The sequence below is a fragment of the Sorex araneus genome, chromosome 3 (genome assembly GCF_027595985.1).
Source record: "Sorex araneus isolate mSorAra2 chromosome 3, mSorAra2.pri, whole genome shotgun sequence".
Lineage (NCBI taxonomy): Eukaryota > Metazoa > Chordata > Mammalia > Eulipotyphla > Soricidae > Sorex > Sorex araneus.
This window is the reverse complement of record NC_073304.1, coordinates 97564371-97580141: the sequence shown is the minus strand read 5'-3', so window position 1 is coordinate 97580141 and position 15771 is coordinate 97564371. Positions and strand designations below refer to the sequence as shown.

Genomic DNA, 15771 nt, shown 5'->3' with positions numbered 1-15771 from the left:
TGACTGTTATTCTCAAGCTTTCCTCTGAGCCACCCATACCACCTCTGCAGTCTGCATGACTGACAGCTTTATATTCAGATAAACATGTTGGGACTCTGACATTGTGACACTGAGGCCCGTTTGTTACATTTATAGCACATGGGGGGGGGGGGGCGCTGTGTTTTTTTTTTTTTTCACTTTTTGATCATACCCAGCAATGCTCAGGGGTTACTCCTGGCTCTGGACTCAGGAATTACTCCTGGAGGTGCTCAGGGGACCATGTGGGATGCTGAGGATCCAACCCAGGTTGGCCATATGCCAGGCAAATGTCCTACCCACTATACTATTGCTCTGGTCGCCATTTAGAGCACATTTATGCCTACTATGTACCTAAATTTTAGCAATCTTTTTGAACGCCAATATGACTGTGATCTGATTTGTTTTAGTCACGTGCCACATGAAGTCACGGAGGACTTTCCTTCTCGGGATCCAAGAACTGTTCTTGCGAAGCAAGATGGTGGGGGTGGTACTTCCGTCACACCAGCGCTGCCTTCGCCTGAACTGGAAGGGGAAGAGGAAAAAGGTGACGTTTCAGATCCTGTGGATCTGAATCCCTGTAGTGCAACATACAGCAACTTAGGTAAGTGTACAGATGCCATGTAAGGAGTATTTAAACGTTGCCTTTAAAAAATAATTTTTTTTTTTGCATGCACTAGCCAAATGCTGTGTTTCCCTGGAGAGATCATTTTTATTGCTCAATGGAGCAGTTATACAGTTGGAGTTATAAATTTTAACTCAACTTCAGAAAATACCTTTGTGTTAACTAAGCATGTATTAAACACCTGCTGCCATGAATCCTATACCATCTGCTAAGGTTCTGACTTGAGGTCTACACTTGGAGGGAAAGTGATAAACTTGTTAATGGTTTCAATATAATATGAGCAATTCAGTGATAGATACATACAGAGGGCTTGTTTATATTGCACAGGAGGGGGCATCAAAGGATGTCTTTCTGCAGATAACTTCAAAACTTATTTACCTGGTTGAGGGGAAGGGAGAATATTCGACGAGAGGCAGCAACATGAACAGCAGCATGGAGAGGTAAAACTCTCAGTGAATGAGGATGTAGTGTTGTTGAAATTTGAACTGGGGAGTTAGATGAGGTAATGCGTTTCAGACTAAAACCTGAGAATTTCAGCTCTTTGTGAGAGCAAACCAGCAAAGGGCTTTAAGTGGGGGGAATAATGGGATTTATTTTGTGTTTTGGAGCCTTCACTCTGCAGGTTGCCATATGAGGATGGATTAGAGATAAAGTTTCCGGGTGGCTGGAAATCTGGTCTTTAGCTATGAATGCAGGACCACTTAAAGGGCAAAAGAGGGCTCGGCTAAGACAGCGAGAGGGGAAACACTGGACAGATAAAGATACTTAGGACTTAGAGGTTAATTAGCTATGGATAATGTAAAGACACTGACCTATCCCAGTTTAGGCAGAAGCTGAGGGGCCATCTCAGAGATCATTGAAGGAAGATTCTGCATGGTGAAGAGCTAGATAACCTGCCAATGCAATGATTCTTCAATTTTCTAACCATCCTCTTCACTCTTCTTTCTTAATGCCCAAGGAATCTGACCTATTTTTCTCCCTTGAGTGTGTTATAAATTTCCTTCCTCCTGAGAAACAAAGCCTAGGGCTGGAAAAAATTTCTGAGTCTACTTTTCCAGGCAAGGGGAAAGAAGTGGGGGGCACAGGCCCGAGCAGAGAGCTCTAGCATGATCCACTGACCAACTCCTGTACTATTTGCAACTTTATAGCATCTAATATCAGAATATTAGTTTTTTCATCTTTCTTCATTGTCTTTCCCCTTCAGATTACTGTAAGAAAAAAACACGTTTGAGATGAGCTAGATAGAGTATTTGGAAATAAAGGAGTTTTCCAGAAATCCAAATAGTGAAGTAACTATAGGAGAAAAGCTATAATATACTCTCTATCATAACAACCCCCATTCTGAAAATAAAACTTCCAAAGAAAGACTTAGAAGTCCTTGAAGTCTATCATGATTGTGGGTGGGAAGAACTTATTACAATTTATCCAAGCAACTGTCTTGCATATATTTCAGTTGAATTAGATTTTTGTATTCAGTCATCACGTTGAACTCTTCCCATTCTTTTATATCTTACTAGGCATATTATAAGTTGAATAATACATTATTTACTAAATAGCCTTAGACAACACAGGACAGCAATATCTGATATTATATATCAAACATTCATTTTACATCAACATTTCTCTCATGGTGTTGTCAGTAGAATATGTACTAATTTTACAGATTATGTGGTATTTTATGGCATTGCTTCTTTAAAAATACCCATTAGCCAACATCAATTAAAGTTAATTATTTTATCTTACTGTCATCTCAGTTATATAGGCTATTAGAAAAAATAGTACATGCTGAATATTTTATTTTATGAATATTTTAATTGCCTTACATATATTAGATCATTCAATCCTCACAACAACCTTAGGAATTATTATCTGAAATGGTATAAATTGAGTCAGACTGCCTTGCCTAAAGTCACAAAACCTGCAAGAACTGAACTAAGATTAAAATACAGATGGTCCTAACCACTGGACTATGATTTTAAAAATACCAAAAGAATTTTTTTTTTAAGAATAAGGGTTTGGGGTGTTTTTCCTTCATTTTTAGTCATCTGCTTTGAAACACAACTATAAAAAGAGGGCTGGAGAGCAAGTAAAATACTTGCCTTGCACACAGTTAACCATAGCTTGAAAACCAGCACCTCCAAAGCCCTGCCAGGAGTGATTCCTGAACACAGAGCCAAGAGTAAGCCCTGAGGTGTGTCCCAGAAAACAAAATAAATGAACAGAAGACTAGTTTAGAAATGCCCCATCAGTAAAACAGCTTTCTCTTGACCTCTTGTTTACTTTTAAAAGTATGTGAGGCAGGGCTGGAGCCAGAGTACAGAAGGTAAGGCACTTGCCTTGCATGTGGCTGACCCAGGTTCAATCCCCACACCCCTTATGTTTTTTCCCCCAAATCCTACCAGAAGTGATTCTGAGCACAGGGCCAAGAGTAAGCTCTGAGCTTTGGTTTCTGACTATAGCCCAGAAACCAAAAATAAAACAAAAAATAAAAATATGTGAAGTTTTTACCAACCTGACACCATCTTTACCAAAAGTCCAACAATTGTGGAAGGGAGAGATAGTGGGGAAGGTGCTTGCCTTGCACGCAGTTGACCGGGGTTCAATCTCCAGCACCCCATGCCTTTCCCAAGCACTACCAGGAGTGATCCCTGAGTGCAGAGCCAGGAGTAAGCCCTGAGCATCACCAGGTGTGGCCCAAGAACAGAAACTAAAAAATAAGAAAAACCAAAGGGAAACTCAACAACTAGAAGGCATTTGCACTGCACAGGGCCAACCTGGATTTTGTCCCCAGCACTGCAGAGGGTCCCCTGAGCCCCACCAGGAATCAGCCCTGAGCACTATGAGGTACAGACCCCAAACAAACTCCAAACTAAAAACACCCATGTCCCACAGCGGCCTCCATATAAGCTCATCCATTGGCCCAGCCTTAGAGACTCACGGAAGGGGTCAACCAGCCACAAAAATTCACAGATACCCCTATCTCCTGGCTGAAAATTCTGGGGCACCATCGGGAAGGGGCAGGTGCCGAATCCCTGCCCTACCAAAGCCCAGAAAGATGCACTCACACCCCCACAGCCGCCGCCCTGCCAACATCCAACTCCACCGCCTCACAAGTAAGCTCTGCAGAAAATGGCTAAAAATTTTAGGCTAAAAATTTAAACTGATCTTCAGGCTGGGAACTCGGGGAGCTTCTCAGAGAGGAGTCGGGAAACCCTCCCTCAACCCCATTCCTTCGTACTTCTGGAAGCTCCAGCAGCCACGCCCACATCCCATACCAGCTGCCATATAGATTCACGGTCCAGATAAATATTCTGGAGTTACTGGAGTGGGTGACTGGAGCGATAGCACAGCAGGGAGGGCGTTTGCCTTGCACGCAGCTGACTGCAGCTTACCCAGGTTCAATTCCTCCCTCCTTCCCTCACGGCTGAGCCTTGCAAGCTACCTGTGGCATATTCAATATGCTAAAAACAGTTAAACAAGTCTCACAATGGAGACTTTACTGGTGCCCACTCTAGCAAATCAGTGAATAACGGGATGACAGTGACAGTGCTACAGACAGTGAAGTTTATACACTGCTGCCTTGTTTTCTGTTGTACTGAAATGGCACTTGACTCCATAGGATATAATCCTTGGTTATTTGCTTCTTGGAAAAGGTTTTACAGTGCACGTAAGGTAATAGCTAAGGAGTAACTTGGGTGATCTCAGCATTTCTACAAACTGAGGGAATTTTATTTTTAGTTTTCATTTTTCCCCTAATGTAGCAAATATATTACTCAGCAATCTTTAGGCTAATCTCCTTAAAATAATTTCAGTAAATTATTTATGTGAAGTTTTAATTTTTTTCAACTAGATACATGCGTTTATTTACAGATAACCATTATATCAAACATCCCTGGGTATCACTAAAAGACCTGTTAGAAAAAATATGGTGATCAAAGTTACAAAATGTACATCAATATAGCAAATCAATATTGGATGATTTCTATATACTTCAAACAACAGAAAATTTAAAGTACAAAATACATGACATTTATATCATGATTGCAGTCAGAAAATATATCTAAAATACATTAAGAAGATATACAAAATAAGTTACATAAATCATTGCAAAGAACATTTTAAAACCTAAGTAAAAATGAAAAAAATCTATCATTTTAATGGACAGAAAAACCCAGTATTGTGAAAATGTAAATCCTTCCCAGGCTACTCTTGGTTTTTCTCTCACTTTCCTTCCCTTTTAGTTGTTGGAATTGCCAGTTCATTTATTAGAAGACAGGAGAGTATAAAAATTATAATCCAAATATCAAAGGGCATTGCTATTAAGATTAGCAAAGGGTACTGGTATAACTAGACATGAGATGCAAAAATGAACTTCAGACCTTATTTCACACTACATGGAATAATTAGCAGGCCATGAGTATAGGTCTACATGTAAAACTATAACTTCTTCAAAAAACACAGACAAAATTTTCATGACCTTCTTAAATTAGGCACAAACTTCTTTTAAAGCGCATAGAAACCATAAAATGAAAAATTTGAAAAATTATATTTAAAAAGAAATGAAAAATTCTGCTTTTCCAAGACTCTATTAAGAAGAATTATCAACACAGGCAGAAAATATTAACAAAATACTGGTCTGAAACTATTGTGTAGCTAATTTTTATCTTTTTTTAATATAATTTAATGGGGCCAGAGAGATAATACAATGGGTAGGATGCTTGCCTTGCACTCAGTGACCTAGGTTTAGTCCCAAGCACCCCATATGGTACCCCAAGCCCTGCTAAGAGTGATTCCTGAGTGTAGAGCCAGCAGTAAACTTTCAGTACCCCTAGATGTACCCCCCAAAATCAGTCAATAAAAATATAATTTAATAAGACAAAAACCAATTTTTAATATGGATCTGAAGCTTTTTTAAAATGTGGATATCTAAAAGCATGTGAAAAGATATTTGGTTTATTAAAAATGATATTATATCTACTAATTAATCATTAGTAAAATGCTAGTTTAAAACTAATACAAAGACACCCACTAGTGGGTCAGAAACCTAATATATAGGAGGTGTAAGACTTTGCATGTGGCTGACTCCTAATGGTTCCCCAGCAGAGCCAGGAGTGACCTCTAAGCAGAGCAGAGCCGGAAGTAAGCCTTGGGGACTGCTAGGTGTGACCCAAAGCCCAACCTGTCCTCTCCTTTCCCCCCCAAAAAAGATACCCATTAATACCCACTAGGATATATATATATGTATATGTATATGTATATATATGTGTGTGTGTGTGTGTGTGTGTGTGTATAATTGAATCACCATGAGGACAGTTACAAATCTTGCAGGTTTAAGTCTCAGTCATACAATGATCAAGCACCCATCCTTCACCAGTGTACATGTTCCACCACCAAGAACCCCAGTATACCTCCCATCCTCCTTCCCCCCTCCAACCGTGCAGCTGATGATTTTTAGTTTACTCTTTACTTTGATTACATTCAATATTTCAGCAGAAAACACACTATTAGTATTTGGAATTTTCCCCCAACAATCAGACCTGCAGAAAAGGCATCATTTGATAATTTGTTTTCCATTGCTGAGAATGAAGAGCATATGAGGCTTTGGATTTCTGGTATTTTAGTAATTAAGTCCAGAGAAATTTCTGCCGGAAGTCAAGTCACTGCAAGCTCATGTCTCTGTTTAGTGGGCTCTAAAAGATGGCGGTCACCATGCCGCCAACCACCGCCAAAAGGAAAGGCTGAGAGAGAGAAACGTTTCCCTTCCTGGGGCAGCATGGGGCCATATCTTAGTTCACAGTCTAGAGGCATTTCTGCAAGAAGCTGCTGGGTGCCAAAGTTAGTAAGTGGGCCTCCGGGATCATGGTCATTCAGGAGTGAAGGAGGCATTCATGTGGGGCCACTCGGGATCTTGTCTGGGCTGAAAGCGGCTAGGATATATTTTTTAAGGCTGCTAGTGGACATGCAAACTGACCCTACCAATTTGGGAACATTTTATAGCCACATATGGAACAAGCCTATCAGTTGATATGTGAATGCCAATTTGTGGTATAGCTATTCTTAGGAATACTGCTTAGAACAAAAAGAAGAATGGTATTCATAAAAACATATCTGAATCACAAAAGCTAAGTGAAAAGCAGAAATGAGAGTAAATATTGTATCAATCATATAAAATCCCTGAAGTCAAAACTTCCTCCGTAGTGAATAGATTGATAGTTGATAGGGCCAAGGAGAAAAATGGGGGAAGAATGTCTGCAAACAGTGACTAGGAGGGGCTGGAGTGATAGCACAGCGGGTAGGGCATTTGCCTTGCACACGGGCGACCCAGGTTTGATTCCCAGCATCCTATATGGTCCCCCAAGCACCGCCAGAAGTAATTTCTGAGTGCATGAGTGAGGAGTAACCCCTGTGCATCACCGGGTGTGACCCAAAAAGAAAAAAGAAACAGTGGCACAGAAACTTTTTTTTTTAACAACAGAAATATTTATGTAGTTATTTTGTGATGACATTCACCTACAGAAACTCATCAAATCATATTCTGACCTTTTATTTTCCAGCAAGTACACCACAGTATACAAAATTTAGAAGTTAACAAATAGAAGGGCCAGAGAGATATTACAGGGGTTAAGGCTGACCTTGGTACCATTTGGTCTCCTGAGCAAAGAGCTGGAAGTTGCTCCTGGTGGGCCCCAGAGTCGGGGTGGGTAGGAGGGCTGGTTCAGGGAAGGGAATGAGGGAAAACAGAATTGCATTTGCATGCAGTTAGGATTGCTCAACTCACTGGAGCAAGAGGGCTGCAGTTATCCAGTTTTCCATCTCCATGCAGGGCCTGCTTCTTCCACACACCCTGAGTGATTCCACAGGCATGTCTTTCAGTGACACTGATGCTCAAAAAATGTGTTCATTTTGTGGTCCTGAGAAAGTGAAGAAGACTGGGAAGGTTTGGGAAGAACCATATCAAGGCAGCCAGTCCACCCATGAGAAAGTCAACTGCACTGTATTTTCCCCCTGGCTGTCACCAATTAAGTGTCACTTGGCAAGTCACTGAACTGCTCAGATCCAATTTCTTTAAAACCAGCAAGAATTAGAAGTAGATAACCACAGAAACTCTTGACAAATCATCATTTGGGAATCCTGTGAGGGTGAGGATAAGTGAGTAATGTCCCAAGAGTTGAGAGAGGAAAAGGAAGAGGCATGGGGGAAGAGAAAGAAGCGGGTAAGGAGGGGGATGGGAGAAATCTATGTGTTTAAAAAAGGAAAATGGAACAAATTTGATATAAAAGCAATAGATCTTTTTCATGTTTTAGAAAATTCTTCTTTTTTTCCTTTTTTTAAGACAAAGAAGTTTTGACTTCTGGGACTCTATATACTTGATACAGTATTTACTCATATTTCTTTTTTTCACTTTGCTTTTGTGATTCATTTTTTTTTTCTTGGAGACAGAGGATAGATGGACTGATGGAAGAAACAAGAGAAAAAGTTGTGTGTTACCATCCTTCTTGTAAAATTTATTTCTGAAAATTATCTTATAGAGTGGGTGGAACAAACTGCTTACTATAATAGTGAGAGAAACATAGGTTTAGGAAATAGACAAATTTAGGTTCATGTCCAGCCATGTCACTGCCTGCAAGACTGATGACCATGGGTCAACTATGACTCATCCCTGAGCTTCAAGTTCCTTGTCTGAAATGAGGGACAAGTCACTAACATCTGCTTTGTGGAGTTGATGGCAAAGGAAGTACTAGGTAAATAGAAGTGCTTGGTCACTGTGATTCTTTATTTCTCCCCCAAACACTCTGTGGTTCTTGCCACTGACTGTTGTGCTAGCCAGAAAATGTAGAACAAAGTGCTAATAATTTCAGATGCTTATTAGGAATGCTTACTGAGCAGGGCAGTGGTCTGTGAATACAGAAAAACTGAGGTTTTCCTGCAGCATATCTAGTGTCAATGGGTGTGAAGCAGGATATGGAAGCTCACAGTGTCTAAGATGGACTGGAAGAGGAAAGACAAATGACAAAAACCCAGGACAGATCCAGTTCCCCAAAAGCTGCTAATTATGGTGAACGGGACATGGTTTTAGTTTTGTCATTGTCCCATTTCTTAGTTTCGTAAATTAATGGTAATTTTTGGTTTAGTCTCAACTGAAATAAGCCTTGACTACCCCCAATTTCAGAATCTTCACTGGCCTCCAGCCTCAAGTGAGTTCCATGGCTTCCCTGTGATACAGCAAGAGCACTGATGCCCCGAAAGCAGAGGGCCTCTGTGAACCACTTGGTTTGCTTTTCACGTTAGCGATCACACGCTAGGATTAATTTGAGTTCCTGTCCTCTCGTCCTTACCGTCAATAAAATGAATTTTGTCTTGTTTATAAGTGGATTCATTCTTAGAATTTAGAGCTGCTCTACCCAATCAGTAGGTGCTAGCCACATCTGGCTATTTAAGTTTATTCAAATCTAAAGAAAACACTATTCCCAGTCTCACTAGTGGAACTTGTCAAGTACACAATCACTGCATGGTGGTGAGTGACCCCTGCATTGGACATAAGGAGGCAGAATATTCTCTCACAGAAAGTTTCATTGGATGTGACTGCTTGCTTTCTTTCTTTCTTTCTTTCTTTCTTTCTTTCTTTCTTTCTTTCTTTCTTTCTTTCTTTCTTTCTTTCTTTCTGTCTTTCTTTCTGTCTTTCTTTCTTTGTTTATTTTTTAGTTAAGGGGTCACACTTGGTGGTGTTCAGGGCTTACACCTGACTGCACACAGAGATCACTCCTGGCAGTACTCAGGGAATTATCTATGGTGCCAGGGATCGAATTTGGATCAGCTGCATGCAAGGCAAGTGCCTTACCCACTTGTTATCTCTCCAGCCCCTGGCTGGCACTGCTTTAGAGAGTCAGTTGAAGGATTTGTATTGTCTTTTGTGGTTACAAAAATTACTTTGGTCTTTATGCAATTTGACAGTTCTTTCGGAAGGTTGCCCCAGAGAGAGTGATGTTATGCTAGACAGAGGTTGAAGTCAGTGACCCTAACTATGATCTATAATACCTTAATCCAAAATGAAGTTAGCAGAGTATTTGGCACCCAAAATTATTTACCAAAGAAGTGGCAAAATGTATTTCCTTTTAAATCAAGTCATCAGCTTTCCCCATGTATAGCTCAAATTTTCAAACACAAATATCACTTGTGTTTCCAGTAGTTTACCTGACTACTAATTTTATCTGCAAAAATCAAGAGCTTGCAGTGCTAGGGAAAAGTTAATAACTTTAACTCTCTCAGTCTCTTTGTAACTGAGTAACTCTGTTCATTGATTTTTAAGGAAAATCTATAAGTCTCCCTTTACTCAACAGATTTTGACTTTCTCCTTTATGACCTGAACATTATCTATAACAGACATGTTTTGTTTTGTTTTGTTTTTTGAATCACCATGTGGAAAGTTACAAAGTATTCAGACTTAAGTCTCAGTTATACAATGATCGAACACCCATCCCTTCAGCAGTGCACATATTCCACCACCAAGAACCCCAGTATACCTCCCCTCCCACCCCCCACCCCCGGCCTGTGTAGCTGATAATTTTCACTTTACTTTCTCTTACTTTGATTACATTCAATATTTCCACAAAAAACTCACTATTATTGTTTGGAGTTCCCCCCCAAAAAATCAGACCTGCTGAAAAGGAAGCATTTGATAATTTGTTTTCCATTGCTGAGAATGAAGAGATATGAGGATTTCTGTATTTTAGTATTTTAGTAACTAAGTCCAGGGAAATTTCTGCCAGAAATTGCATCATTGCAAGCTCGTACCTCTCTTTAGTGGTCCTTATAAGATGGTGGTCACCACACCTTCCCCACCCCTCCCCGCCCCGGAAAGGAAAAGCCAAGAAACAAAAACCTTTCCCCTCCTGAGGCAGCATGGGGCCATGGCTTAGTTCACAGTCTAGAGACAGTTCTGCAAGAAGCTGCTGGTACCAAAAGTAGTTTAGCTGGCCTCCAGGATCATGGTCATCCAGCAACGGAGAGGCTGCACAAGTGCAGCCACTCAGGTCACATCTTGGCCTAACACACATGTTTCAATGCTGCCACATCTCAACAAATGTAATATGTTTCAATCAATTAACCAAAATGACTTTTGGACCATTTTTTGTTAAATGGTTTTTGTTTGGGGGACTGGAAAGACCATACAATGGGTAAGGAGCTCCTTGCACACAGCTAACTCAGGTCTGATCCCTATACGGTCCTCCAAACCCTGCCAGGAGTTACCCCAGAGTGCAGAGCCAGGAGCAAACCCTGAGCACCTGCCAAGTATAACCCCAAAACAAAGCAAAAAAAAAAAAAAAAGGTTGTTGGTTTTTTCTCATTATTTGGGGCCATACGAGTGCCAGTTCTTTTTTTTTTGTTTGTTTTTTGTTTTTTAACTGCCCTATTTTTTTTTTTAATTTTTTATTGAGTCACCATGTGGAAAGTTACAAAGTTTTCAGGTTTAAATCTCAGTTATACAATGCTCGAATACCCATCCCTTCACCAGTGCTCATATTCCACCACCAAGAATCCCAGTATAGCTCCACCCCGCCCCCTCACACCCTAAACCCCCCCACGCCCCTAACCCCCCCACCCTAAGCCCCCCCGCCTGTGTAACTAATAAATTTCACTTTACTTTCATTTTAATTGCATACAATATTTCAACAAAACTCACTATTATTGTTTGGAGAGTCTCTCCCCTAAAGTCAGACCTGCTGAAAAGGAAGCATTAGATAATTTGTTTTCCATTGCTGAGGATGGAGAGGTATGAGGTTGAGTGACCACACTTTGCGGCCTCTCAGTTTTGGGTTTCTGTAATTTAGTATTTTAGTAACTAAGTCCAGAGAGATATCTGCCAGAAGTTGCATCGTTGCCAACTTGTACTTCTCAGTTACATTATATTCCACATATGAGTGCAATCTTTCTATGTCTGTCTCTTTCTTTCTGACTCATTTCACTCAACATGATATTTTCCATGTTGATCCACTTATATGCAAATTTCATGACTTCATGTTTCCTGACAGCTACATAGTATTCCATTGTGTAAATATACCAGAGTTTCTTTAGCCAATCATCTGTTTTCGGGCACGAGTGCCAGTTCTGAGCTAATCCCCACTCCGTTCTTGGGAATGGTGATCAGGTGACCATACTGTCCTAAGAATCAAGTACAAGGGCCTCGGCATGCAGAGTGTGCCCTCCAGTCCTTGGAACCATCTCTCAGCTCCTGCATTTGAATTTGAAAGATTTCTAGGGTAGAGGATTTAAGCTCTCCTTAGAAAAGTCCAAAAGAACATTTCAAGTTCATTTTTATATGTTCCATTAATTTGCTGGATTATATTTTCTGATACAAGATTTAACTTGGGGCTGCCTGATTAAGGATTTCTATAAGCTCTGCCTCAGTTTCCTTTCTGTGTTCTCCCAAGAAACTATCCACATTTCATAATTTACCTGCAGCACAGCCTTAAGGTATTTACACTTTACACACTGAAATAAAACAGCTTTATTTATCTTTTGGCAGATAAGGATCATCAGTATTAAATTTTAAGGGAACAAGTGTACATAAAATGTTATTACATTATTGGGCCTGATAATATGTGAGACTAATGTCATTATAAATTACAGCTTTTTTAAAAATTTGTTTTATTGAATCACCATGTGGAAAGTTACAAAGTTCTCAGGCTAATGTCTCAGTTATACAATGCTCAAACACCCATCCTTTCACCAGTGCCCATATTCCACCACCAAAAAAAAAAAAACCAGTATACCTCCCACCCCCCACCCCCAACCCCCAACTCCACCTGCATGACTGATAAATTTCACTTCATTTTCTCTTTACCTTGATTATATTCCATATTTCAACACAGAACTCACTATTGTTGTTGGAGTTTCAACACAGAACTCACTATTCTTTGTTGGAGTTTATCCCCCAAAAATACGGCCCTATTGACATTTGATAATTAGTTTTAAACTGATGAGAATGAAGAGATAAAAAGTCGCGCGGCCGCTACTTTTAGGATTTCAGTAATATAGCTGGCTCTGGATCTTGGTCATTCAGCAGCACAGCGGCCATTTTTTTCTCACTGTCACTGTTACTGTCATCCTGTTGTTCATCGATTTACTTGAGCAGGCACCAGTAACGTCTCTATTACTCAGCCCTGAGATTTTAGCAGCCTCTCCCAGTGATTGGAGGCTCTTTCAGGGTCAGAAGAATGAGACCTATTGTTAATCTTTTTGGCATATCGAATATGCCACAGGTAGCTTGCCAGGCTCTGCCGTGCAGGCAGGACACTGTCGGTAGCATTTTTTAAATTTTTTAATTGATATTAACATTCCTGAGCATTTGTTTGAGCATTTATTGTATTTCTTAAGAAAATGTGAAATGTAGTTATTTCTATGTATTTATTTTTTAGCCAAAACCAGCAGTGCTCAGGATTTACTCCCTGCAATGCTTGGGGGACCATATGGAATACCAGAGATTGAACCTTGGTTGGCTGTGTGCAGGGCTAGTGCCCTACCTGTGGTACTATCACTTTGGCCTCAAGTAATTATTTCTGTTAAAAATATAGATAGATAGATAGATAGATAGATAGATAGATAGATAGATAGATAGATAGATAGATAGATAGATAATGTCTATCTTTAAGCTAGCTGCATTGAATTATATAACTTGAATCTACTAGGATTATTGACAGAGTAATATTCAACTGATATAGATAACTTACCCCCAAATAAATAACCCATGCTCTTGGTGAGGTTTCCACTAATGAAACCTTCCAGAAATTGAATCTGTCAGCTGCTATACCACTAGCATTCTTCAAAGTGGCCTGTGTTTGTCTTTACTTGAGGCTCACCCAATGTAGTCTTTTTAGGTCAGTTTTTGTTTTATTGCTTGGCATAAAGTTTATGTCTCCTATGATTTGCTAGTTGGAGCTTACATTTGATTGTGGTAGACACAGCATATTAATGATCCCAGGTAGACTAGAACCCTTCCCTAAGTCACTTGCACCTGCTACTACTAGTTGATGTCATAGATTCTAGATTAAGCCCCTGAGAAGTCTCCTATCTGACAAGACTGGTGCCCAGTGGGGTATGTGGCCTCTACATTTATAAACCCAAGTACAAGTTAGTATGGACACAACTGTCTTTCCTTTTTCCTCTCCTTTCCAGTCTCATCTATATTACTTGTCATGAGCCCTGAAAAAAAAATTAGATGAAAATAGAAATTATGGCTCTTCAAGCCAATGTTCTCCCTTAAACACTTCCTCTCTTTCTCTCCCCTAACATCTAAGAATATTTCTTCTTTTTTTTTAACTGAATCACCATGAAATACAGTTACAAAGCTTTATGTTTGAGTTTCAGTCATACAATGATCAAACACCCATCCCTCCACCAGTGCACGTTTTCTACCACTAATGTCCACAGTTCTCTACCTCATCCCACCTCCTGCCTCTATGGCAGATAGTTTCCCCCATACTCTCCCTCTACTTTGGGTCATTATGGTTTGCAATGTAGATACTGAGAGGCTGTCACATTTGGTCCTTTATCTGCTTTCAGCACTCATCTCCCATCCTGAGCGATCCCTCCAACCATCATTGACTAGTGATTCCTTCTCCATCCCAGCTGCCTTCTCCCTCAGCTCATGAGGCAGGTTTCCAACCATGGAGCAATCATCCCGACCCTTGTCTCTACTATCCTTGAGTTTTAGTCTCATATTATGTTATTTTATATTCCACAAATAAGTGCAGTCATTCTGTGTCTGACCCTCTATTTCTTACTCGTTCTCATTTAGCATGATACTCTCCATGACCATCCACATATAAGTGAATTTCATGACTTTATCTTTCCTAACAGCTGCATGGTATTCCATTTGTAGATATATCAAAGTTTCTTTAACCAGTTATCTGTTCTAGGGCACTCGGGTTGTTTCCAGATTCTGGCTGTTGTGAACAGTGCCACAATGAATATACAGGTGCAGATATCATTTCTACTGTGGTTTTTTTTGTACCCTCGGGATATATTTCTGGGTCATATGGAAGTTCAATTTCTAGTTTTTTAAGGAATACCCATGCTGTTTTCCAAAAAGGCTGGATCAGCCAGCATTCCCACCAGCAATAAAAGAGAATCCCACGTCCACACCAACACTAGTTGCTTTTGTTCTTTTGAATGTGTGACAGACTCTGTGGTGTGAGATGATATCTCATTGTTGTTTTAATTTGCATCTCCCTGATGATTAGCGATGTACAGCATTTTTTAATGTGCCTTTTGGCCATTTGTATTTCTTTTTTGAGGAAGCTTCTGTTCATTTCTTCTCTCCATTTTTTGATGGGATTGAAGGTTTTTTTTCTTGTACAATCTACTGGTGTCTTGTATATCCTGGATATTAACCCCTTATCTGATGGGTATTGGATAAATATTCTTTCCCATTCTGTGGGCTCTCTGTATTTTGGTCACTGTTTCTTTTTGAGGTGCAGAAGCATCTTAGTTTAATGTAGTCCCATTTGTTTATGTTTGTTTCCACTTGCTTGGTCAGTGGTGTTTAATCCTTAAAGATGCTTTTAGCATAGGGACTGGAGCGATAGCACAGAGGGTACGGTGTTTGCCCTGCATGCAGCAGACCCAGGTTTGATTCCCAGCAGCCCATATCATCCCCCAAGCACCACCAGGAGTAATTCCTGAGTGCATGAGCCAGGAGTAACCCCTATGCATTGCTGGATGTGTGGCCCAAAAAGAAAAAAAAAAAGATCCTTTTAGCTTCAACATCAGAGAGTTCTGCCTACATTTTCCTCCATGTGCCTTATGGATTCAGATTTGATATTGAGGTCTTTAGTCCAATATCTAAGTATGTTTCAATAAAAACTATCATACTTCACCAAAAAGAGAAATTAAATTGAAATTATAATTTAAATAGATATGTTTTATTTCATTCTTTTCATAAACATTTGTTGATCACTAATAGATTGGAGACCTCACCTGGAGCAAACAGGGACAAAGATGAGTAAAGTGAAGTAATAATTTATAGGGGTGTGCTCCTGGGTGGACCTTGCTCCTGGCAAGGCTAGGGTAGAACAGTGCCCTGGGAGAAGTTGAATGGGATTTTAAGTTATCTTGGGCAGAAAAGGGAACAA

General features: G+C 40.0%; 1 protein-coding gene across 4 annotated transcripts in view; it reads left to right on the top strand.

Moving 5' to 3' along the window:
• PEAK1 (pseudopodium enriched atypical kinase 1) overlaps positions 1-15771 on the top strand; it is a 270744-nt gene that overhangs the window by 216058 nt on the left and 38915 nt on the right. For all 4 annotated transcript variants that reach the window (XM_055130599.1, XM_055130596.1, XM_055130597.1 and 1 more), the window contains one exon: positions 426-619. In XM_055130599.1, coding sequence (XP_054986574.1) covers positions 426-619 — 194 coding nt within the window. The remainder of the gene's footprint in view (positions 1-425; positions 620-15771) is intronic.